This window comes from Bombus pascuorum, chromosome 13, assembly GCF_905332965.1.
Source record: "Bombus pascuorum chromosome 13, iyBomPasc1.1, whole genome shotgun sequence".
Lineage (NCBI taxonomy): Eukaryota > Metazoa > Arthropoda > Insecta > Hymenoptera > Apidae > Bombus > Bombus pascuorum.
In genome coordinates this window covers 9,817,951-9,841,241 of record NC_083500.1, presented here as the reverse complement: position 1 = coordinate 9,841,241, position 23,291 = coordinate 9,817,951, and the positions used below count along the sequence as shown (strand labels likewise).

Below are 23,291 nucleotides of genomic sequence, written 5' to 3'. Positions count from 1 at the left end.
TTCAATCATTATTACTTTGCGACATGTATAATTTTACATTGAAAGCTTCGTTCGTTAATTTTGTAAAACAAAATAAAATCTAATCAAATTTTTAGCATAGTAGTATAAAAATATGTGAGAAATAAAGTTAATATACACTATTAAAACAAGTATACAACAAATACATCCTATCGGCTGTAAAGTTAGTCCCTCCACTTTTCGAATGTACATCTTTATTAAACAAATACAGTTGACGTCTTAATATTATTTATAATATGTCGTTATAGATAGTATTTCATTTTCCTAGCCTGTGCAGCGTGTATATGCGGCCGCGCGTGTGTATTCTGTATGTACTCTGTGTATATGTGTATGTATGTGTGTATGTTGGTGTGTAAATGTGTATGACGTGTATATACGTATGTACGCAGATGTGTATGTTTCTCTGTGTACAATACTATTGCTAATATTTCTCTTGTCGAACGATTCTCAGTTGCAGGATAACAAGGTAATTTGACGTTTCTGTGCGTCGCGTGCAGACGCGCCGAGTAACTCAGTGTGTCACATGTTTAAATTAAGACTTGTGTTACAATCCTTTCTCGCCTTAGCTGTACTTCACGTCACTTAATGACTTTGAAACTGTGCTTAGCGTACATATAGTATCAGTATTAATAATTAAATTCCTTAACGGTACTATATCGTTACTTATCCTTATTAGTTAACACACAATCAATCTGCGACGGGAGGGAATTTAGTCGGTCCGTAACGTGTCATCCCTTACGGCCTAGCTATATAGTCGGTATAGTTGATTATTTAATTCATTACAACGTTACCGTAGGATTGGTATTACTTTATCTCTTTTTATCCTTTTCTGTATTTTATTGAACGTTGAAGTGTTTCAATTACGTGACAGACACGTACCTATGCACGCAATTTCTGTGGCCTTTTTTCCTTCTTCTTCCATCGAGAGTATACAGTACTTATGTTTGTATACGAATTAGAGGCGAGAGCGTGTGTTATCTGCCGTGCGCCCAAGTGCTCTAACAAATTCGGATCAAGCGTTTCGCTATTCAGGAACACAAAAATTCGCGGGCTTTTTAAAGTGTCACACTTGATTCATACGATCGCGAACAGTATACTCCTGAATTGTTTCACCTTGGACCGATGTTGAATTGAAAATATTCTGCAGACTATTTAGGCGAACGGTACGTGTAAATGTCGAAGAGTATGTATATTTATATACGTAAACATACATACACGGATACATGTGCATATGTATACGTACACTAGCTGCCTACAAAATACAATAATACATTACAAATTCATACCTTCTTCCCTCTGGTTTTTCGTTTTTCTTTTCTCTCTTTTTCCTTTCATCTCTTAAATCATCATTTGCAAACAGCTTAGATATATTTTTATGTATAATATATATTATATAATAGTATCATCTAGTTGGTTTTTGTTTTGCGTAGTTCCATTCTTTTCTTTTCTCTTTTTTCTTCCCTTACTCTCCATAATATAATTAATATAATTAAGTACATCTTTAGAGCAGGCGTATACACGCCTAGTTAGGTTTGCAATGGTGTCCTTCTCTCTTACGAATCTCTTCGCTAGCAGCCGAGAAAAACGAGTCTTCCTGATATACACATACGTATTACATCTTGCTCCAAATGGCTCGTTAGACCGGGTAACAAAAGAATGCTCCCTTTCTGTACTTCAGTCGTCGACAGATACCCTTCGTCGAAAACGACTTCCGGTACAGAATGCACCGCGATTCGAATTCTCGCGCTCCTAATGCTCCAAAAGCCAGCATTTTTACTCGTTTGTGCAATTGTCAGATTTTTTATACTTATGCCGTGTAAAAGACTGAAGAAAGGGTCTGTGGGGCGCTGTGTTGTGCGATCGAAGAAGGAATCGGTCAATCGAAATTTTTTTCTTTCTCTTTTTTTATGATTCACGATAAATCTGATGATATCCGACAAGCGTGTGTTCGTGTATATAAAGAATGTATAATCCCATATAAAGAGAGGAAGTTCATTCTTTTCTAATAGAATTATTTTTTCCCGAATATTACACCGTACATAAGTGAAATGCGTTTAGATCGATATCCTTGAGAATAATATAATTGCGTTCCGGCAACTACGAACCGAGATTGTAAATCAGATGAGAGATTTAAAATTTAGAATAGAGAGAGGCATGGTGGTTCGCCTATTCACGCGGAATTTGCGAGGAAATCCGAAGTGCGCATACACGTGTGTCGCATGTACGCTCTTAAAAAATAAAAAATCAAGTGAAACAAAATAACAACAGTATTACTTTCTTCTCCGTTTCGCTTCTGTCGATCATTGTTATTTCTCTTTCTTCTTTTATATCTTCCGCCATCACTTTGAGTACTTAATCGACGCGCCATTCTATTCTTCCTCGATCAGAGTTTTTGAAACGAAAGAAACGCGTAAAGATAACACGCGTATCCTTATCCAAGACGTGTGAAAAAATAGACAAACCGTTAAAAATAAAATTAATTCGTTGGAAAATAAAAATGAGAGAAACAAGTCACGATTATGGCAAGTAACGTCACGATAGCGAGTTGCTATGTAGGAGCTCTTTACGAAAAGTTTTCAAACTTCTGACAAATCTCTTATAAAAATGATATGATATGCTCGTTGGAAAAATAAATTGTTCATATAGTTTCTATGAATATAGATATCCGTACACAAACTTTCAGTACTAAGTATTCGATCGGTCGGTATAATTCTAAATACACAAATACATACACAAGATCCTTTCATTACTTCGTAGCGAGTATCAATGCGCAGTTATTTACGAGATCATTCGTCGATAATTAATACCCTGCGGATCATTGCACGTACGTGGCATGCATTCAATGACAAACGAACCGTGCTCGTTCGCTATTACAAATAACAGAATACAGAATACTTCCGTTTAACACTCGATTACGTTCCTCGTTACATGGTTCTCTTTTTCTCATGAACGCGACGGATCGTGCATCAAGGAATGGCCGATATTTTTCTTTGCGTCTGTCCCTTAACACCTATATGCCATTATAACAGTTAATGTTTTAAAATACAACAACAGTAGAGCAGTTTGCTTTCGAGACGTTCTCAAGCGTCAAGATACGTCTAACATGCGAGAGATATACTGATAGGAAATCAGTTCCAGTGTTCGCTATTAAAATATAGAGTAGAATTCAACATACTAGTCGCGTAAAGGCACATAAAAATCAGTTTCTCTATGAAACGAGTAGGATTGCACGATAATCCTTTAAAAAAATAACAAACGATACCCTTGCTGGTCGAATCGCTGCGCATTATTTTCCCCCAAGAATAAATTGCCTCTTCCGTAGAGAACGGCGCTCCTCACCACAGAATAATGAACGGACGCTGTATGTATATGTAAGTACACATGTTTTCTTTTTTTCTCTCCTCATGCACATACACGTGTACTTCATACAGTCTGTATACGCAATGAAATTGCATACAAATCTATATGCATGCGCACACATGTATACGGATATGATATTATACCGTACTTAATGGTGAAGCATTATCATAAGATGCGCGGCAATGTCCTTACTAAGAGCTAAGAGTTTTCTTTTTTTCTTTTTGTAAATTGATTAGGAAGGAACATTGTGCAAATTATATTAGAGGTTTTTGTTTCCTTTTCTTTTTTTCTTTTTTTTTTTACTTAAAAATAAAGTGGAAAATTGGGCAAGTATCATACGATGGCTTTAGGCTCAGCCCGATTTTACGTGCTACCGATTAGAAATATATATCTATGTATATATTATTTTTTTATTGTTTGTTCTCATTGATAGCATGCTAATAATAAACTGGGCATCCACGATTTTTAAATACTTAGTTTAGTCGAATATGAAAGACTCGATTGTTATGGAAAAAATATATAGATATATATATATATACTTATGAGATCAAATATCGAGTTAAAAAGTAACCCTTAACGCTCCAAGTGTGCCTCTCAAGCACTACCGATGATTAATTATGTCGAGAAGAAAAATGAATTATCTTTGTGAGGAAAATACAGATAGTGACGATGACAATTTTGATTTTCGCATCTACAAGCGGATCTTCACTGGGAGGCGTTTCTTGTACATTTTTTGGATGTTACACTCGAACGAGAACGCTTCAAAAGCTCAAGACATCAGAACGAGAGTTCAAAAAGTAAACAATTTCATCGAATACTTGGACGAGAAATTCCGAGAGTATTTTGTACCCGGAAAAGAAGTTTCTATAGACGAAGCTGTTGTGAAAGTTAAGGGGAGGATTAGTTGTATAACATACAATCCATAGAAACCTACTAAATGGGGAATACGGATATTTGTCCTGGTCGACGCAAAATCCGTATTCGTTTATGGCATTTTACCATATTATGGCAAACTCGCATCGCAAGATCTTATAAAACCAGATCTACCAATATCATGACGAATAGTTTTACATCTGTGTAACAAATTGTTACATTCCGTTCCTAGCTATGCAGGATATCACGTTTACACAGATAGATAATATACAAGTTTAATCATGAATTGCCACATAACAGGTACAATACAAAAAAATCGCAAACACATATCACAAGAAATTTCTAATCTGAAATTTATCAATTCAAATACAATTGCAACGCGCCGTTCAAATTATTTACTCCTTTTGCTTGGATAGACAAGCGAATTGTCACTATGTTGAGCACGTACCACACCTTTGGGTCAAGAGTCATAATTAGATTTTCACGAAATTGTACTACCGAAGAAGTTTCAAAACCAAATGTGATTACAGATTATACGAGTAATATGGATGGTGTAGATGAAGCCGATCAATATGCATCAACATATTGTTGCCTGAGAAAATCGTTGAAATGGTGGCGGAAATTCTTCTTTTGGGGACTAGAAACAAGCGTAATAAAAGCTTATATACCTTGCAAGACTTCTCAGGAAAGAAAAGGAGAAAGCGCTTTGTCACGCTGTAAGTTTGTCAAATTATCAGTAAGTCAGCTCGTAAGTAACTTTCGGAATAACAATGTGTATGGCAGGCCTTTCGGAACAGATAAGGAACAACGTTTAGTTGGGAAACTTCATATAATAAATCAGTTGCCGGAAGGGAAAAAGAAAGTGTGTTGTTTGCTCAACAAAAGGAAGTAATGCGAATGTTTTAAAAAATTCCACACATTACTCAATTATAATTAATATAAATATCGTAATCAAAATTATATTACTTCTGAGATGAATAAAGATTGTTTTGAATTACTTTAATATTATTATTTACACGTCATTGTAGCATTTAAAATCTGACACTTAAAAACTTGCAAGTCGAACTATAAGGAGTTGGAGTTGCCGGTCGATATTCGCAATTAAAAGTCGGAGCGTTAAGGGTTAAGTTAGAAATAAGGAAGAGTAATATGTTCAATTAGATAACAGTCAGATTACGTCATCGGGCTGTCCTGTGTATCAAAGGAAATCATAATTGAATATAATAGCAATATATAATATAGTAATTAGCGTTAGTAAATATTTATAACAAGTAATAGTGGAATAGAATAAAAATAGAATAAAAGGAGGAGAAGATAATTAAGAGTATAAAAAAGTTCCCTCGTCCTACCACTACTGATAATAAAAATAATGATGGTAATAATAAAAATAGCAGTAATAATAATAATATTAATAATAATAATAATTATTAGCAGTAATGAGAGTCAAATATAAATTAATTATTTCCAATATTTACCGAGAATTTCCCAGTAAACTTAAGTATCTTTTACGTGTATCTTTCATCTATCAACATCAACCGTGTTGTAGAGAGAAAGAGTTTAACTATTCGATAAAGCGTCCCGCACTCTCTTACAAATTTTGCTGGCTTTTAAGGAGAGTACTAACTAGTGTGGTGTGTATTAACATTTTACGATACCAATATGTCTTCATCTATGGGGACGGATATAATACGACGCTTTCGTATTTATACATAGGAATATCAGATTAATTATCGAAAATATTAATATGTTCTTTTAAAAGACGCATTCAAGTTCGAAAAGTTCCAAGTGATAAATATTAGAATAGTTTATAATTTACCAGACCTCGTTATAGAATAACGTTCATTCTATATGCATTACGAAGCGTCATAAGAAAAGAAATAATAATGATTTTTTGGAAGGGATTAATGACAAACAATGAGTTAGTACTCCACTTAATCACCATATGAAGAAAGGGGATGGTGAATGCAGAGAAATAGTAGTTTAAACATCACGATGATCCCATTCCAAATCATGAGGTGAATTGTGTCGGCGATGTCGGCCATTGCTCAGCTCGCAATCATTCTCGCAATCGGAACTATCTAAATCGTCATCTCTGTACGATCCATCTTCTGAATCTGAACTTCCGGAATCATCGACATCGTCGTCTCTCTGGCTCTGGTGATGAGAATCGTGTTCTGTGAGCCTCTCCATTGGATTCACGGTAATAGCCAATGCAGAATCGTCCCAGGCCATTTCAGTTTCGGCAGCCAACTCGTCTCCAGCCGATGGTCGTCTCTTCGTGGCTCCCCTGACTCTTGCTGCTCCAATCACCGCCATTAAGATCAAGAAACAGATACAAGCTGCAGCGACAATCGTAACTGCGTGATTACCGCTTGCACTCCCGATACTTCTGTTACCTTCGCGAAGCGCGGCTGTTGCATATTCTTCTGGCAAATCTGCGTGATGAGGGGACAATTGCACGTGTCCAGGTGCTGGTTCCAGAATTCTGGCGATTGGTGGATCATCAGGAGTAGAATGGGGAAGAGCGGTAGTTTTCTCTTTCGGATGAATGACAGCGAGAGTTTGCACGTATTCGTTGCTAGCGAATCGACCGCTGAGCTCGGAGCAAGTCAGTTTGAATACACGATCAAGATAGTAAGCTGGCTTGCGATTCGTATACATGATGAGACGTATCAATTGTTGGTAGTTATAAGGTGTGTCAGCGCCAGAGAGAACAACACCATCGCGATCTACACGCGCAGTGATAGAACGGAATCTACGCAGAGCATCGCCGGGTAAACCTAAGCTCTCGTGGTCGGGATTAAGACTTGGATATACACTGACCGCGCATGCATCCAATCTGGCAGCGGAACCGGCAGTGACACGAGTGTCTGGGAACACGCGTACACCTAGACGAAAATCTGCGTATTCCCTAGCCACGTAGCCGGTCCCGTTGACAGTTATACCTGGACGAGGTGGTGGTAGAACAGTGACGTACGATTGAACAGTTGGTACTGGGAGCGGATTGTCTTCGCTACCTTCGCAAACGATCGTTGTTTCTAAACGGAAATTACGGCGACCCGGGGTAGGAAATCGTCTGGAGTTGGAATAACCAATACGACGGAGAAGCGCCTCAACGTTAGTGCGATTATCTCCGTCGATTCGTACCTCTGTTAGATCGCAATTGGTGAGCAATTGGGTTCCAGGTTGAAGCAGATCCATCGATGGCACATGAATACCTTCCTGGCAACGACGCAAGCAAGACAACACGTCTGGTTTCTCGTTTCGTCCAACTAGCACGGACAGTCCAGCCAGATAGCCACGGAAATGATGTTTCGTTTTATTATCGGAACCCTGCCAGCATGCACCAACAACGAGAGTTGTGTTAACGCCTTTCGCAGGATGCAAAGGCCAATCGTCGATCACTTCCGGATTCTTCTCGTCCGTATGCCATTCCTCTCCATCAACGAATAAGGTCACGTGGGGGAAGTCGACTTGAACGGCGTAATGGTGCCACTTATCATCGCACACTTGAGTAAGTTTCCAACGCCACTCGGCAGGCCGGAAGATATTAGGATCACCCTCTGAGAAATCACGTCTAAGTAGCAAAATCAGTCTGCAGTTTCTAATAAACAGGGCGTAATGATGTCTATTCATCTCTGCAAATCAAACAATGGATCGTTTAATGGTACAAGCCTATTTCATCCGATGTATATTTTAAGAACAGTTAAGGTAAACTTACTGTGATCATCGGCAGCGCACAAGATGTGTTCTTTAACATGAGGGTCTTGTCTTGGTCGAGGTCGGTGTTTCACCCAAACTCCGACCGTGAATTTCTGTGCCAGGCTATGCTCCAGCACATCGTTAGGTACAATGGCAGCAGAATCAACGCCGTCAAATTCAAAGATTTCATCCGCTTCCCTGCCTTCGTCTCGAGACAAAGATGCCGTCCAGGAAGTCGTAGGCCCAGGAGTTGGCAATAAATCTACACTATCGCGAGATGCGCCGCATAATTTACGTTGGCTGCGTACACCGTATGTGTCACGGTCACAACCTTTCCCTATATGGTCCGTAGCAAGAGTTAAGGTGGCTCGAACATTACGCAATATACAGGGAGCGTCGCAAAGATCCAGCCTAGCGGAAGGAAGCAAAGGTTGAGAACCCACGCCAGCGGCATAGTCAACCCTTTCTGGAATTCCTCTCCAACCGGGGGCGCATACACGATTGACTTTAACGGTAACCATAGCAGGTGCAGATTGTTTCATACCACAGTCATACGCTACCACGCTCAAGATGTAGTTATGGGATCGCTCGTAATCCAATGGCTCGGTATTGCGTATCGCTCCTTCATTGTCGATGATGAATGGTTGGTCAGCTGTCAAAATTTCATACTTGCATACGTCACCGAATTTCGGGGTGCAATCTCTGTCAGATGCTTCCACGCGGACAACTTCTTCGTATAGGCGACCTTCGTCCACGGTGCTGACATAGGCCGGTTGCAGAAACTGTGGTGCATATTCGTTCACGTCCACCACGGTAATATGCACCGTAGCGCTAAAATAACAACGTTGTTTTTTTTAGATGTTTCTTGTTATATGTGATTAGGTACGTAGTTATATGATTAAATATTACATATTAACCATACAACAGTATGATGTTTAATATAATAATACATAATATTACTAACTATATATTAACTATAATTAAAAAGAATGAATCTTGTAATTTATAACTTTATCTTCATCAAAGTAAAAAATAGATAAATAGTGTAACAAGATTTATCTTTCTATGAGCTACTTTATCTCAATGCGATCTGTTACTGCGTTATGAAGCTGAATATGTTTTTATGTTCTTATGTTCAAGAAATGAAAGTTTTTTATTAAACGTCCTAAATTAGGACTCCTGATATCTCTATTCCTAACACTTTGACCACCGCTATTACGTAAACGTTATTTCGCTTTACCATCTGTTGTCTGTCGCCGTCACGTCTACGTAACTTCTTCTTTTTTAATTTAATCGGCACTTATGCGTGAGACAAATAATTTCTATATTTGATAGTGTTTCTATTGAAGCGAAAGGATTTTACAAATGCACTGAAAAGGCCGGAAATTTGTGAGTCTAATGATCCAGTGAAAGTGAATAGTCAGGAAATGATTATAATCCCGATTCGTACAACTGTATGGAACGATCATAAAATAAATAAATAAATTCATATAATGCATAAGCGTACAAAATAAATTAAGATAGTAATGATGATGGATTCGATGCGATTTTCTCCAGAAGTGTATCATAATTATACGATAATTCGCATAATTATTCTATTAGACTAAGCGAGAAGTGCCGGCAGTTGGCAATAAGATCTACGCCGAAATGTGCGGCCGTCAAAGTGTTAATTAGGGTATAGGCAAACTTCAAACGTCATTATACCCTATACTTCAGTGACAACCTCCACGCATTTGTATAGTTGAGAGTAATTAGAATTCAAAATAATCAATAAACATAATAAAATATACACATAATTTAAAATTCGAGTTCAACATCTACAAACAAAATCGATGCAATCAAATCCAAAGATTAAATAATATCCAACCTAATATCTAATAATATCAAACCTAAAATATAAATGTATTAGTATGTATAGTCTATTATAAGGAGTAGTCGAGGCCCTTTATAAGAACAGTAGCTTCGGAGACTCGTACGTATAACGGAAGCTCGCCGTGGAGATAGATGAGAAAATAGAACAACAGGAAACAGTTCCAGTTCAGAAATACTGGAAGGTAGGGCAAACGTATTTAGTATATATTAAATTTATCTCGGTATAAAACTAGGCGAGAACTAATGGAGTTCTATGCAAGTTCATTTCCAAAAACATTAAATCATTAAAGCGGATCGTATCGTGATATGAAACGAAACGTCAATATTGCAAGTTACAAAATAGCTGGTTATCGTGTGGCAATTTGGAAATTAATAAAATGTCGATTCATAAAAGTCGCTTCGCATTACATTTAAGGATTTAATCAAAATAAACTATTCGTTATATATATATATAGGTATCATTGCTCTACCTACATAAAAGATATATAGAACGTACCGCATCGTATCAGTTTGAACAAAAGATAAAACGAATTACACTGATTGCGAAATGTCAAGTTTATTCAATGCAGTTCGTACTTTTCCGATAGCGATCCGTTGCAGCCAACAGCTTCGATATCGAACTTGTAGTTACGCCGTTTCTCGCAGTTTAGAACTCTCAGTGCCCTCAGCTCTGCCATTCCTTTCTCTTTCAAAACAATCTCGAAGGGTGCATCGCCATGGTGCTTGTTCGCTATACGGAAGGAGCAGACTTTGGCACCTATAGCTCGTATTTGTGGCGTGACCTCGACCAAAGTTTCGTTTTCCTTCACCAGGCCATGGTATCCACTTTCTGGACTGTCCAAATCCAATCGTGGAGCTGGGGGTAGAGACAAATATGTAGTTCAAACACGGATGCAACTATACAATAACATATACAGTTGCTCAAAGTATCTGAAGAACACTTGCAAAAATGTTATGAATACATTACACCAAATATAAAATGTCGTACGAAACGTTTTGAAATTTCACTAATAGCGTAATCAGACCTGACTATCGTGATTATATTGGTAAAGTTTAAAACGAGTCTAAAGGTAGACATAGGAACGTAATAGGAAAGTAATTAAACAGCAAATTTTTCACCATATTAATAGATTTGAATATTCGATGGGGGCATCTTTAACACTTGTTACGTGTTTTAGAAGGTGATTCATGCTGTATACTAATTTTTTAGTGAATGTATTTTCGCAGTAAATATCTTGTAATTTCTATACACACTTTTATATTCGTTTCAAACTTTACCGATACAATCGTGACAACAGCGTCTCGTTGCGGTGCTAATAAAATCTCAAAATATACAATCGTCGTTTCGAATAAGTACTGTTCTTTAGAAGTTCCTGGAAGAATTAGGACATCTTCTACATCAAACGTAGATATTACGTAAGTAACGTATAATTTGGTCATAAATCTTATTCAAAGTACCGTAAGCCGCACATGTTGGAAATTCTTGTTGAAAAATAATTTTCTCATTTCTCTATGCTGCAACAGTTATGTCAAATTAATCCTAAAAAGAATTACGCGTTAATGTTCATAATACACGATTATTAAGCCGTGATAAAATATTAAATGTTAGTTATCCAAGCGTGGCTTCCCTTCTTTTTTCAAATTAAAAATATCACAAGTCGTGACTTAATTTCGCAATTTAATCCCCGGGAATTGTTTTGTCGACGAGCTTGTCCAAAAGAAAAATAAGGGTTCACAGAAATAGACCGGAAGCTTCGTAGGGTAGAGAACGAGGAATCTCGAAACTCGAACAATGCAAGATGCATTAATTAAAATTTCGCGTTGATTTAAAAAAGAACTTTGCCGATTATTTTAAATCATTGTGCATGCACCATGAAAACTTGAACCTTCATTATTCCTATCTCATTAGAACCAACAGGCAGAGATTAATAATTTACCAAGCTTACAACAACTAGGCCATTATTCCTCGTGTACTAATTAATGGTAACTAATGTTTGTTTACTTTTTCCTTCATAAACCTCTGATCTGAACTACGCATATTTTATAGTCGTTGTTGATTGTTAAATATAGTAGTTTAAATACTACTTCACGTGAGATCACATGATAAGAAACACACGATAAATCTATTTTTATTGATTTTCTTACTTTTACGTCGCTCGATAAGAACAAGAAATATATGTTCATGTATATTTTAATATTGAAAGTCCTTCGGAAATAAACGACAAATCCGCTGTTTCGTAAGAAATGAACAATGTTGATTTAGCTGTTATGGTAATTTAATTTATCATTGATTTTTAGATATTTGAGAAAGTGACGAAACATATATTCAATCCCAATGTCAAATGTAAAGATAATTTTATTGTAGAATTAATCGATAACGTATCGAATTTAAAAATTCTTCTTCTACAAGAGATGGGAAATACATCTTATCGTGTTTGTCACTTGTGGCCTTCGTTTCTTTTTGTCCTTTCAGAGTGCTAGAGATGATCGCAATATGTAAATGCCTTTTACACAGAGAATTTAAACTACATGTAACCTGAATTCTTTATTTTTAGAGGTAGTTTCACCGCGATCCTCCGAAAAACAGAGCGACCTTTGGCGATTTTTCGATTTCGGGCTTTGATGGAATCGCGATATCCATTTGCATGGTAAAAGTCGGGCTCGTGAATTACTAAAAGTCAAATACTTCAAAATTCCATGCATAATTGTTTCAACCAAAGAATGATACTTTTAAACGAAACGAAAAATTCATTTGATATTTTTTCTTGTATTTCTTTGACAAGTATAATTGTTCGTAATGCTATCTAGATTATTTTACATCACGTTATAAAGATCTCGTAGATTGTAAGTTATTTCCTATAGCTTATAAAAGTTAGTTAAAATATCTTTACGAAGTAGTCTACCACTAGTATTAAAAGCGAAGAACTGCAGAAAAAACACTTTTGTTAATCTCTTTGCAACAACTAACAATGACAAAACGACAACTTTTTTACTCAACAAAAATATGCTCCGTAATTTTCCTCTTCGAATATTACTTTTCATCTTATTCCCCTTTAAGCAGCTCATCGTATTAACACAAAAGAATAAACAAAGAAACTCAGTTTCCTACGTTAGTATTATCGATTGCACGAACAAGAGCATCCATTTCAATGAAATTGAATGAAAGAATGATCGAATGAATCGCGTCGAGAATACCATTGACAACCGATAAGTTCGATACCGTTTCCACCGTAGAACAACAATTGCCGACCGTTATTCCGCCCCATATCGGTGTTCCACTGCGACGCATCAGTGTTTCACGTTAACACCGATCCGCGAACAACAGATGAGAATTGCTATTTCAGTCTAAAAGCAGTGGTTAACGCATTCACCGCCAAAGGTATCTCTCGTGGTTGTTACAATTCCATTCAGAGTTGTTCTCGTAATTCAATGTAAAAGTTGATTACATACAGCGAGGATTATTCAATAACAATTGTTAGGTAGAATTAAATTAAAAACGCGGAACGAAATTTGTTTATAGAAAACTGCGTTTCTCTGGAAATGAAATTTTGAAGTTTGCGTGCACTCATCTAATTTTTCAGGAATCTCGTAGACTCTTTAGATTCAATGATGTAGCGGAGGATACCAATAGGATACTAAATTATAATTAATCGATTAACGAATCGTTTAAATCGCTATTTCTTAGGTAGAAATTTCTTCTACAGAAATTTTGTAATATTTCAATTTTTATACTTTTCTCTATTCAAGTATTCGAGGGTAACTAGAGATAATATTTCAACGTAGTCGATGTCAAATTCTAATAATTTTAACTTACTATAACGCTGCATAGCGATTAAGTTTATATGAACAATAAAGAGTTCAAGTTCAATTTCATTAAGTGTTTTTACCTTTGGTGAATTATTTTGGTGGTGAAAGAAAAAGTTTTTTTATTCAATTATCGTAGAGTAATATTGATCCAGTAAAATATTTCAATAACAGTAATCCATTAAGAGCCAACGTTCAATTAACATAACATTTCATTTGCGATGCTTTTTTGCAATGAATTTACATTATTGAATATAACTGGCTGTGTTATAGTTAGTTTGTTGTCCATAAACGTGCGATTGGTGGTTAGTGAATGGAAAGGTAAGCATGAATACCTTAGAGAGGGTGATAATTGTACAAAGCAATTTCTGGTATTTAGTAAAAGCACCTTGTATCAAGGTGGCATCGGACCCTTGATAAAGTTAAGTGCAGTTCCGACGAAATGTCGGAGCACCACTCTAAAAAAGTTTCATCTTCAAACTTTTACCGCGCATAGCTGAAGCTAATGGGTCGTGAAATTTCCAAAAAATTTATTTGTAAGTAGACGGTGAAGTGAAAAATATTAGGAACCTAATAACAATCGTTAACTGTGGATACTGAAATACTGAACAAATAAATATTTAGTAGCTTAAACGTGCGCGATACTATTACGTAGCTTTTCTCGTTATCTCGTTGGAATCAATTTAAGCAGAATTCTAAGAAGACAGAGAAGTATGTTGCGAAAATTACAATGAAGCCCCGAAAGTGTGGAAAATTGTAGTCAGTATACCATTAAGCTATCGCTTTGTACGGAACTAACAGAAAGTCAAAGTAAAGTTTGTTGATGAAATATTTCGTAAACATGAGTCTAATATCTTTTGGTTCTCCATCTACTTGCAAAGTTACATCGAAATCGCTAACATTTCACGTGAGTGCCTGGTAAAGTCTTAAATTGAACGAAACTACGTTCACTGCTGCTTTCTAGAAAGTTTGACACTTCGCACCTTGCCTCTGAGACCAGAATTACTCTTTCAGATGCAAATACATAGTCCGCGGATCTAGATAAAATTTATACGATATGTTCCTCAGAAACAATATTTTAATTGATATTCATCAGTTACACTTTTCGAAAATACCTATTTAATTTTCATTGACCAAACTGCTGAATTTAACATATTCGTTTAACTAACTAACAGAGAAGTATAGTACGGTAGAGTATATTAGAGTATATTAGATACCACAACGATCGTAATTTATCTCTTTCATAAATGTTGAAACGCTTAGGCTTCTTATTACTAGATGTCTTTTCTCGTTAATAATTTGGTACCTCGTACGAGGTTTATCGCATCTATACAGGTATCTACTACAATATTCACATAAGCAAAAAGCATATGAATTCTTTCCATAGTGATTTGAATCTCGAGATTGCTATCTTTTTAACAAAATTGTTGGTGATTTAATATGTACAGCGGATAAGATTTAAATAAATTAATGACACTCTTTTTATTACTTTCATATTATTTATATCGTATGGCAAGCTTGTTTTAAACCGTTAACCTGGAACTGAAGTACATGCACGTATTTCATTATATGCTGTAACGAAGACATGCTACAACAAACGAGGTTTCACAACCAATTATATTAATTCTAGCATACTCCAGTGTACTTGCTCGACTAGCATAATGTCTATCGGTTATTCCGATAAAGATCGAAAAAGAAACGCATGAATCTTATTTAATCTACGGTAATATTATTCAAGAAGCTTTCACGATGGCCAAATTTAATATAGTTAAGCTCGCTAAGATGTTCGACGGATTTTCGATCCAATCACGCCCTCCTATACCAACTTTGAAGGAAATGAACTTTTGACGTAAAAACCAGACGAGGGAGAACAACACGCATATTTACACCGACTTTCTTATATTTTTTATATGTCTAGTAAATAATTTCTTTGTAAGCTTCCAAATAGTTTTTCGCTTTTCCTGAAATACTTGATCCAGATGTATCACATCTGAAATATATATGCGATATGTAAGAAAAATGCTTTTTAAATTTGAACATTAATAAATAATTCACAGTGTGAATCGTATTTAAAAAGGTTCGGTATAGATACCGTTTCACAGCATATAACGTCTTATTGCTAAAATTAGGGTCGTTCTGTGTTTCCCGAATATGTGACCATCTCCAATCGATCCGATGGGTATATTTTAAGAGCGCAGTTAAATGCATTCCCAATCAAACGATTCTCCTATCTTTGTTTTAAATCGTACCTCTGAAGTTCAAATTACTCGATTTATACGTATCAATATTTACCAAATTACTATTGGACCTAAATCTAAAAAAAGGGTCTTACAATACTGATCAAGAGAAATAAGAAACGTTTAGTGGACAAAAATCCCAGATTAAATTATTATTAAATATTTCATAATTACTGGATATCTAAATATTAAATGATTATTAAATACTTCAAAATCAATAGTAGTGCTCGTAATAATTGTAGCAGCTAATATAATTATGTATTATATAATGTATATAATTTTACATTTACTTAGAATAATACTCTATCTGTACCAGCTTAATTTCCTCGCCCATAATAAATAATGTGATTAAATTACAACGATCAATGGAAAAAAGATATATATATATACATATATCGAACGTGACAATATGGAACAAAACAGAAATGATTGAAAATGCATGTATACACTGATTTATGATTCACATACGTGAATGTAGGTATTACATTGTATTTAAATGAATGGATAAAACATCAAAAGCTTTATATAAAAAGGGAAACAAAGTTTTATTTAAGTCTCCCTAAGGAGATAGTAAGTAAGACACATAATTGGTGTCTAAAACCTGGATAAATATACTTGATCGACCTTTTTATTTGGAAAATTACATTTTTCTCAAATAAAATCATAAAGAGACTGTTTTAAAGAATACAAAATAATTACATAACTTGCTAGCATTTAGAGACACTTCTCTCAAGAACTTTTGCCATTGAGGCCTTCTTACACTGTACTGTGTAATTAATTAACAAAAAAATTGATTTGATATTCCACGTTGATTAAACATTTTTCATTCCATTTGATAAATTTTGAAAAGGCAGGAAATTTTGGATTCTTGTTCTTTTAATATCCTGTATATAATTATACATTATGTATAACTATATATAATTAGTAATTTACAGTTATTCTTCTTAGTGAATTCTGTAAGCCCTTAAAACTTTAAATTCCCCTTCTTCAAACACTCTATGTATAATTATAGGTTATATATTACAGTTAAATACTTATACTATCATACCTATCATACAGCTGCTCTGAAGCAAATTGACTGATAATCGATATCAAAATCATCGTTATCAATTGAACACATAATATTACAAAGCGCAAAAGAGATGAATCGAACGTCTATGTCGATTTATGGCCGTCCGCGCTTCAAAAAACGTTTTGATTCAATTCCACGGGAAACGAGACTTTATTGTGCTCGAAATTAAGCAATAGTAAAATTAAATTTTAGTACTAAAAATTAAGCAAAAATATCTTTATAAACGCGAGATAGATAGGATTGATTTTAATTATCTTGCAATGTAGACAGTCGTATTTGCAAATCAAGACACGTCGAACAATTAGCACAAATAAAAAGACGAGCATGAAAACGAAAGGACCGGTCGTGTGTACTGAACACTGTCGCTTTATAGAACACTGTAGCACACAGTTCATTAAATACTTGGCGTTGTTACGCAAGATATTTTACGAAATATCGACGAGAAAATATATTACCAGAATCATTTTATTACAATATGTACATTTTGAAGTCGCACTTTACGTCACGAAAATTATTTAATAACATCATAAAGTTTCTTATCATCATAAAATGGATTTGTTTCGTTTGTAGTGAAATTAAGAGACAATCGTTCAGATGTGTAAAACATAATTTGTAGTATTTTATAAGATTCTGTAAGAAAGAAATACATCGTATGTTATTGAAATTACATCGTGTAAAATATATCGAAAGATACGTTGCAAAATGTAAAATATTGCTGCGATCACTTTCGAGCAATGAAGATCGTAATTTATACAGCATCGAGAATTTTTTCTAAGTTTACATGGAGAGATATATTTAGATGTAATTCCAAGTATTGTTAAGATTTCAATTAAAATCTAACCATAAACAGCAAAATTAATTTCTTATCTTTTTTAGATCTAAATAAATATTCGATAATCGACCTTATCCTGTCAAAATATCATTATGCATTAGAAAGAAGATAATATCAGATTTATATAGAAACCTATGCCTGATAGCGCCGTAAAACGTTACTTCATTCGTCTAACTTTAATCAAGTCCTAGTTTCCGATGCGACTGGGTCCAATCTGATTCATATCTATTTTGTTATCGCAAAGCGTGACTAATGCTGTCATACATGGAATCGTAACATATAATCCGTATATCTGGCTGAAGTGTTATTCTTTTAGCATCACGACTGATCGTATACAGTTTCATAGACGTATCGCAACACCGATCGAGGCTAGTCAATGAATTCGCCATAACAGTTTCGGTGACTGCAGGTGCTCTCGAAAGAACAATTGCACCTGCGAGCTTACCACTCCAATCAGCGACACACCGTAAACCGATGCGTGACTCGATGATAAGAATAAAAACAATTCGTTATAAGCAATTTTTTTAAGCAAGAAACGATAATTGAGGAAATAAGATGAATGTAGGGCACGAGAAAAGAGAAATGAAATCACCTCCATGATTGTTGAAGGAGCTCGGTGTCGACTCGAGGGCTGAGATGCTCGCGTGGGAGAGACCGAGGGTCAACCCGAAAAACACAGTACTAGCCACCAACAGCATTCTCCTTATCTCCTGCCTCCAGGATACTCCGATTATTTATTCTTCGGCCGACAGCACTTGACTTATCACTCGCAAGAAACTCGCTTTTTAAAAGAGCATCGCCGTCTACTACACGACTCGCTCGTGACACCACGCACAATCGCGAAGTCAATATTTGAGCAGAATATCGATTCGCCAGAAAAACTAATGTCGATTCTCGTCGCTAGTTGGCGCGCATGCACAAAGTTCTGAGATCAAATACAAACACGAGACTCCACCACGGAAATTCAAGATTCCAGAGTTTCCTTATGATTCAAGCTTTTACATAGTTGTAAATATGAATTTCACTACTATATAATAAAGTTATTGCACCTTCTCTTCTGTTACGATATGATAAAAGTCAAAGAAATCAAAAGTATTATAGAGCAGACTAAAGAGCTATTTCTGATGTTTCCATCATTTCATCTTTGCTTTATTCCCGCAAGAGGCGCTTGGACTTTCGTCATTTTGCATAGAAGTAGTGTATTTTACAAAAAATCTTAGTTATATCTTACTATAGTCATGTTACATCTTATACATATATTATAAAAAATTATACATGTAAAAATGTTGTTATATTTCTAAATCTTATTTTTATTGCAATGGGAAAAAATATACTATTTATATGTGCACTTTCAATGCATATTATAATAAATTAAGGATAATCTTTCTTTTTATTTGAGTTACGACAATAAAATTACATCGTTCTTTATAATTGTAAATGTTGATAACAGTCGCAACATTATTAAATACCCATTTATTATATAACTATTCGACTGTTATATAGTAAAAATAACATAACTTGTTCCTTTTTTTTAGGTTAATAGGTCCTTATAGGGTACATTTCTCAATATCTGATTAGTAATTCTTTTATGTACAGATAATATATGTATAGTTACTAAGCATTAAATTTTTACGATATTGTATAAAATGCAAGATTTTTAAATTTGTTAAATATTGATTGAAACATTAACAGAACTACGTACATAAAAATTGTGTAAAGGGCATTAAATTTAATAAAATAATCCATTATTTCTATAATATAATGTTGATATAATAGTTTTATTATTAAATTTCCTGTTGATAACACTGATGTTAAATATTCTTAGTTTATATTCTCTAGTTATCTGCAACGTAAATCACATATTCAGGAAATATGCAATATTTTTTAATACTTTGTATTATATAATACCAGATTGTTCAACTGTTTTGTTACACTGATAAAAATGGATTAATCAGTTTAGTTAAATCTAAGAGAAGAGTAAGCATATAAATAGATTTTATAATATTTTTGCCGATATATAATATTTATATTATATAAAGGATGTTAATTACATACATAACAAGAAAAATAATTAGTATCTAAAGAATATATACATAATACATAGTGCCCAAACAAAATTGTAATTTTTAGGTTGGCTAGCTGAGTTGTACAACAGATTTTGTGAATTTTCATTTGGCTAACCTAGATATGTATATTTGAATACATGATAGAATTTTACTACTAGGATTTTAGAATTGGAATTCCCATGCTTTATACACGGGGAAGCACCGATACAGGAATATATAAGACGTGCTACCTATTTCTTCGTATCAGTTAGTACATCGATCGTAAGTTTATTACGTTTTAAACTATATTTACTATACTATATTCTATTGAATTACGCATTACCAAAAGTTTTGATGTGTAAGTTAATTTTATCTACTTTGTTGCTATAAAATAAAACATTCAAGTTTAATTTTAGCTAATATTCTAAAAAAATCGATAAAATACAAAAATATTTGTGTTATTAAATAATTGAACGATAAGTATTCATAAGATAACATAAGATAAGAGTATTCATTCATCTTATTGTAATATTTTGTCAATGATTTTAATGTTTTGTCCAATTCGTTTGTTTCAAAATCGAAAAATAATATGTAAAAAGTTAAAAATTTATTGTAATTTAAAAATGTATGTTGTAGGTAAAATCTGCCTAATTTTGTACTTGTAAAAAATTTTGCACTTATAATGAATACGATGTCTATTATGGATCCAGTTTGGGTAAATATCAATTATATACATATACGTAATGCTCACAGTCACTTTTAGTAAAAAATATAAGTTCCTTAAATATCTTTGTTTGTGCACAAGAATTATTTATTCCATTTTCTCAATTCTCTATAGGATAAAATGTTGAAAATTGCTAAGGAACAGCAACAAGAATATTATGAACTTTTGGCAGAATGGACACTGTATGAGAAAGATGAATATAAGTATTTGAGGCAAAATATTGGGTTTGCAATTTATGGTCCTGCATCAGAAGATAAAACAGCTGATGTTGTATTATATGATAAGAATAAAATAACTAATAACTACGATTTAGTTGAAACATTTTTTTATTCAGAGAAAGCCAAAAATACTATAGATATTATATATAACAAAATACTTCAATTTGGAGAGGAAAACATAAAAGTGGGGACAGAAGAAAAATCAAACACAAAAGGAGTTTACTTTGGAATAATTTTCAACATAATATTACGTCCTAAAAATAATTCAGTTAATGTACCTACTTCAAAAGAGGAATCCAATTCAAAAGGAGAATCTATTTCAAAAGAAGAATCTACTTCAAAAGAAGATTCTACTTCAAAAGAAGATTCTACTTCAAAAGAAGAATCTACTTCAAAAGAGGAATCCAATTCAAAAGGAGAATCTATTTCAAAAGAAGAATCTACTTCAAAAGAAGATTCTACTTCAAAAGAAGATTCTACTTCAAAAGAAGATTCTACTTCAAAAGAAGAATCTACTTCAAAAGAGGAAAATGAAATAAATATATGTTTAACACCAATATTTAAGATAAAATACTCACAATGTAAAGAGCAACAAATTTGGTATATTGATATGAATGGTAGGATATATAAAAGTTGGACAGATTACAAGGAAAACAATACTTTACCACCATGTACTATGGTTCTTCCAAAAGATGGATTTTACCAACCAGATACAACTTATGAAATTACTGAAGAATATTCAACAGTATGGTTAGAAATTGCAGACTCACCTGCATGTAATCCTATAAATACTATTCTTAATGTAGCAGATACAGCTTCTGGTGTAATAAGTATGGTTGGAGTTGGTTTAGGAGTTGCATCTTTGTTTACACCTGTTGGCCCAATTGTGCTAGGTAGGTTACATAAAGTTGTATTTTATATTCATATGCATAAGTGTTTTTCAATTTATATATTTATAATTATATATATATAACGATACAATATATTCTTCTGAGAGTAATTGTCGCATAATAACAAAATAAGTAAAATTATAATAATGTTGTTACAATTGCAGGTGCAACAGCATGTTCTGGGGTAACTGGTGTATGGACAGTTGGTAGATCAATACAAAAATTAGTAGATAGAAACTCTCATGAAGAAACTATAAATCCACTAATGGATAGAGGTGCATTTTCTTCATGGTTAAATATAACTGGCGCTACAGTTGGCATAGCAACTGTAGGTGGATCTTTTGCTGTTACTAAGCTTGTTCAGAATGGTAGTAATATTGGCACTGCAACTAGATTTGCATACAATACATTAGTATTAAGTAATTTAGGTATCAATGGCTTTGGTGTAGGATATCAAGCATACTGTATCTATGAAAGATATCAGGAAGATGGCACAGTTCATTTTTCAGATGTAATATCTCTGGCAGCTCATATTTTGTTTCTTAGTAATACAATTATAAATACACAGTTTGCAGCAGATTTAATTGAATCTACACAAGGTAACATTTTAGATAACTATAAAAGCTCTTTACGTTCCAAAAATCTTCGTAGAAAATTTAATCGTGCGAAACGTACTGCTGCTGCAAATAATACAGATAAAATATTTGAAAATGCTGAAGTTATACGTTACATCAATAACAAACAACAGTTACAACTTGAAAATAATTTGGGTGGTATTTCCGCTCAAATGCCTACCATATCTTTCCAAAATAAAGAACTGATAATTTGTGGTATACATTTACTAGATCCAATGAAATTTGTAGACATATTATTTGCACATGACAAGAAAGAAAATAAATATTCATTTAACAAAGAAAATAGCAATGCTGAAGATAAATTGTCTCAGTTAAAAGATTTGCTATTGTCTTTATTAAAGGATGCATTTTTAAATAATGGGAACAATACAAAATATGATGTTAACCAATTTATTGAAATTTTAAATGATATAAGATACATGAAGGATGCCTCGTGTTTTCTTCTTATAATATTTGAATTATCTCATACTCTGATAACAAAATCTTCATTTGATTCAGAGTATTTACATAAAGCAGTTCATTTTGTATGGAATTATATAAAAGAAAGCTTTAGGTCTTTAGATACATCTTCCATTAATGATGAGCAAATGCAAAAGCTATTGAATAAAATAATAGCAGCCTTGTTTGAATACATGGTGGTTATTATAAAAGAGTTATTACCTGCTTTTGCAAAATATATGGAAAAATATGGAATTTTACCTAACAATTTTACTTAATATAATATTGTCTCATGACTTCTTATTTTTTTAATTTGCTTAAATACACATACAATTAGATCGTAGTATCTATACATACACAGAATTGTGCCTTGCGATAGTATAATGTATGACATTAATAAAACGGCCATGTAAATAATTTTTTTAAGAATATTTAGTAATATTTAATGATGATAAAAAGGCACTTGTTTTCTATTACAGAAGTAAATGAAAGATAGTTTTTAGCTCTTGTGATAATTACTATATTAATATTAATGTATTTTTTTGATACCAGAAAGATGTACATCTTTATA

The 23,291-nt window shown here is 33.8% G+C and overlaps 2 protein-coding genes across 4 annotated transcripts; one reads left to right on the top strand and one right to left on the bottom strand.

Annotated features, from left to right (window-relative positions):
• Positions 1–195: 195 nt before the first annotated feature.
• On the bottom strand, positions 196–18,612 carry LOC132913816 (calsyntenin-1). Its single transcript, XM_060972407.1, has 4 exons — positions 18,363–18,612; positions 10,402–10,681; positions 7,973–8,784; positions 196–7,889 (listed from the first exon to the last, which is right to left on the bottom strand). Exons 1-4 carry the CDS (start codon positions 18,466–18,468, stop codon positions 6,232–6,234), a joined length of 2,856 nt encoding a protein of 951 aa, XP_060828390.1. The 5' UTR covers positions 18,469–18,612; the 3' UTR covers positions 196–6,231.
• A 254-nt stretch (positions 18,613–18,866) lies between these two features.
• Positions 18,867–23,005, top strand: LOC132913818 (uncharacterized). 3 transcript variants are annotated; one of them, XM_060972410.1, is made up of 5 exons: positions 18,867–18,964; positions 19,901–20,097; positions 20,452–20,530; positions 20,654–21,650; positions 21,812–23,005. In XM_060972410.1, exons 3-5 carry the CDS (start codon positions 20,498–20,500, stop codon positions 22,996–22,998), a joined length of 2,217 nt encoding a protein of 738 aa, XP_060828393.1. In that variant the 5' UTR covers positions 18,867–18,964; positions 19,901–20,097; positions 20,452–20,497; the 3' UTR covers positions 22,999–23,005. The 3 variants fall into 3 exon arrangements, with proteins under 3 accessions (XP_060828393.1, XP_060828395.1, XP_060828394.1); XM_060972412.1 differs by having other exon boundaries at positions 19,901–20,173; XM_060972411.1 differs by lacking the exon at positions 18,867–18,964 and adding an exon at positions 19,453–19,620.
• Positions 23,006–23,291: the final 286 nt, after the last annotated feature.

Coding starts and splice junctions, on each gene's coding strand:
- LOC132913816 (XM_060972407.1), bottom strand. CDS start 18,468: ATGCTGTTGGTGGCTAGTACTGTGTTTTTCGGGTTGACCCTCGGTCTC. Junction 8,785..10,401: donor AACGGATCGCTATCGGAAAA/GTACGAACTGCA, acceptor TTGTTATTTTAG/CGCTACGGTGCATATTACCG. Junction 7,890..7,972: donor GTGCGCTGCCGATGATCACA/GTAAGTTTACCT, acceptor TTTGATTTGCAG/AGATGAATAGACATCATTAC.
- LOC132913818 (XM_060972410.1), top strand. CDS start 20,498: ATGAATACGATGTCTATTATGGATCCAGTTTGG. Junction 20,531..20,653: donor CTATTATGGATCCAGTTTGG/GTAAATATCAAT, acceptor AATTCTCTATAG/GATAAAATGTTGAAAATTGC. Junction 21,651..21,811: donor TGTTGGCCCAATTGTGCTAG/GTAGGTTACATA, acceptor TTACAATTGCAG/GTGCAACAGCATGTTCTGGG.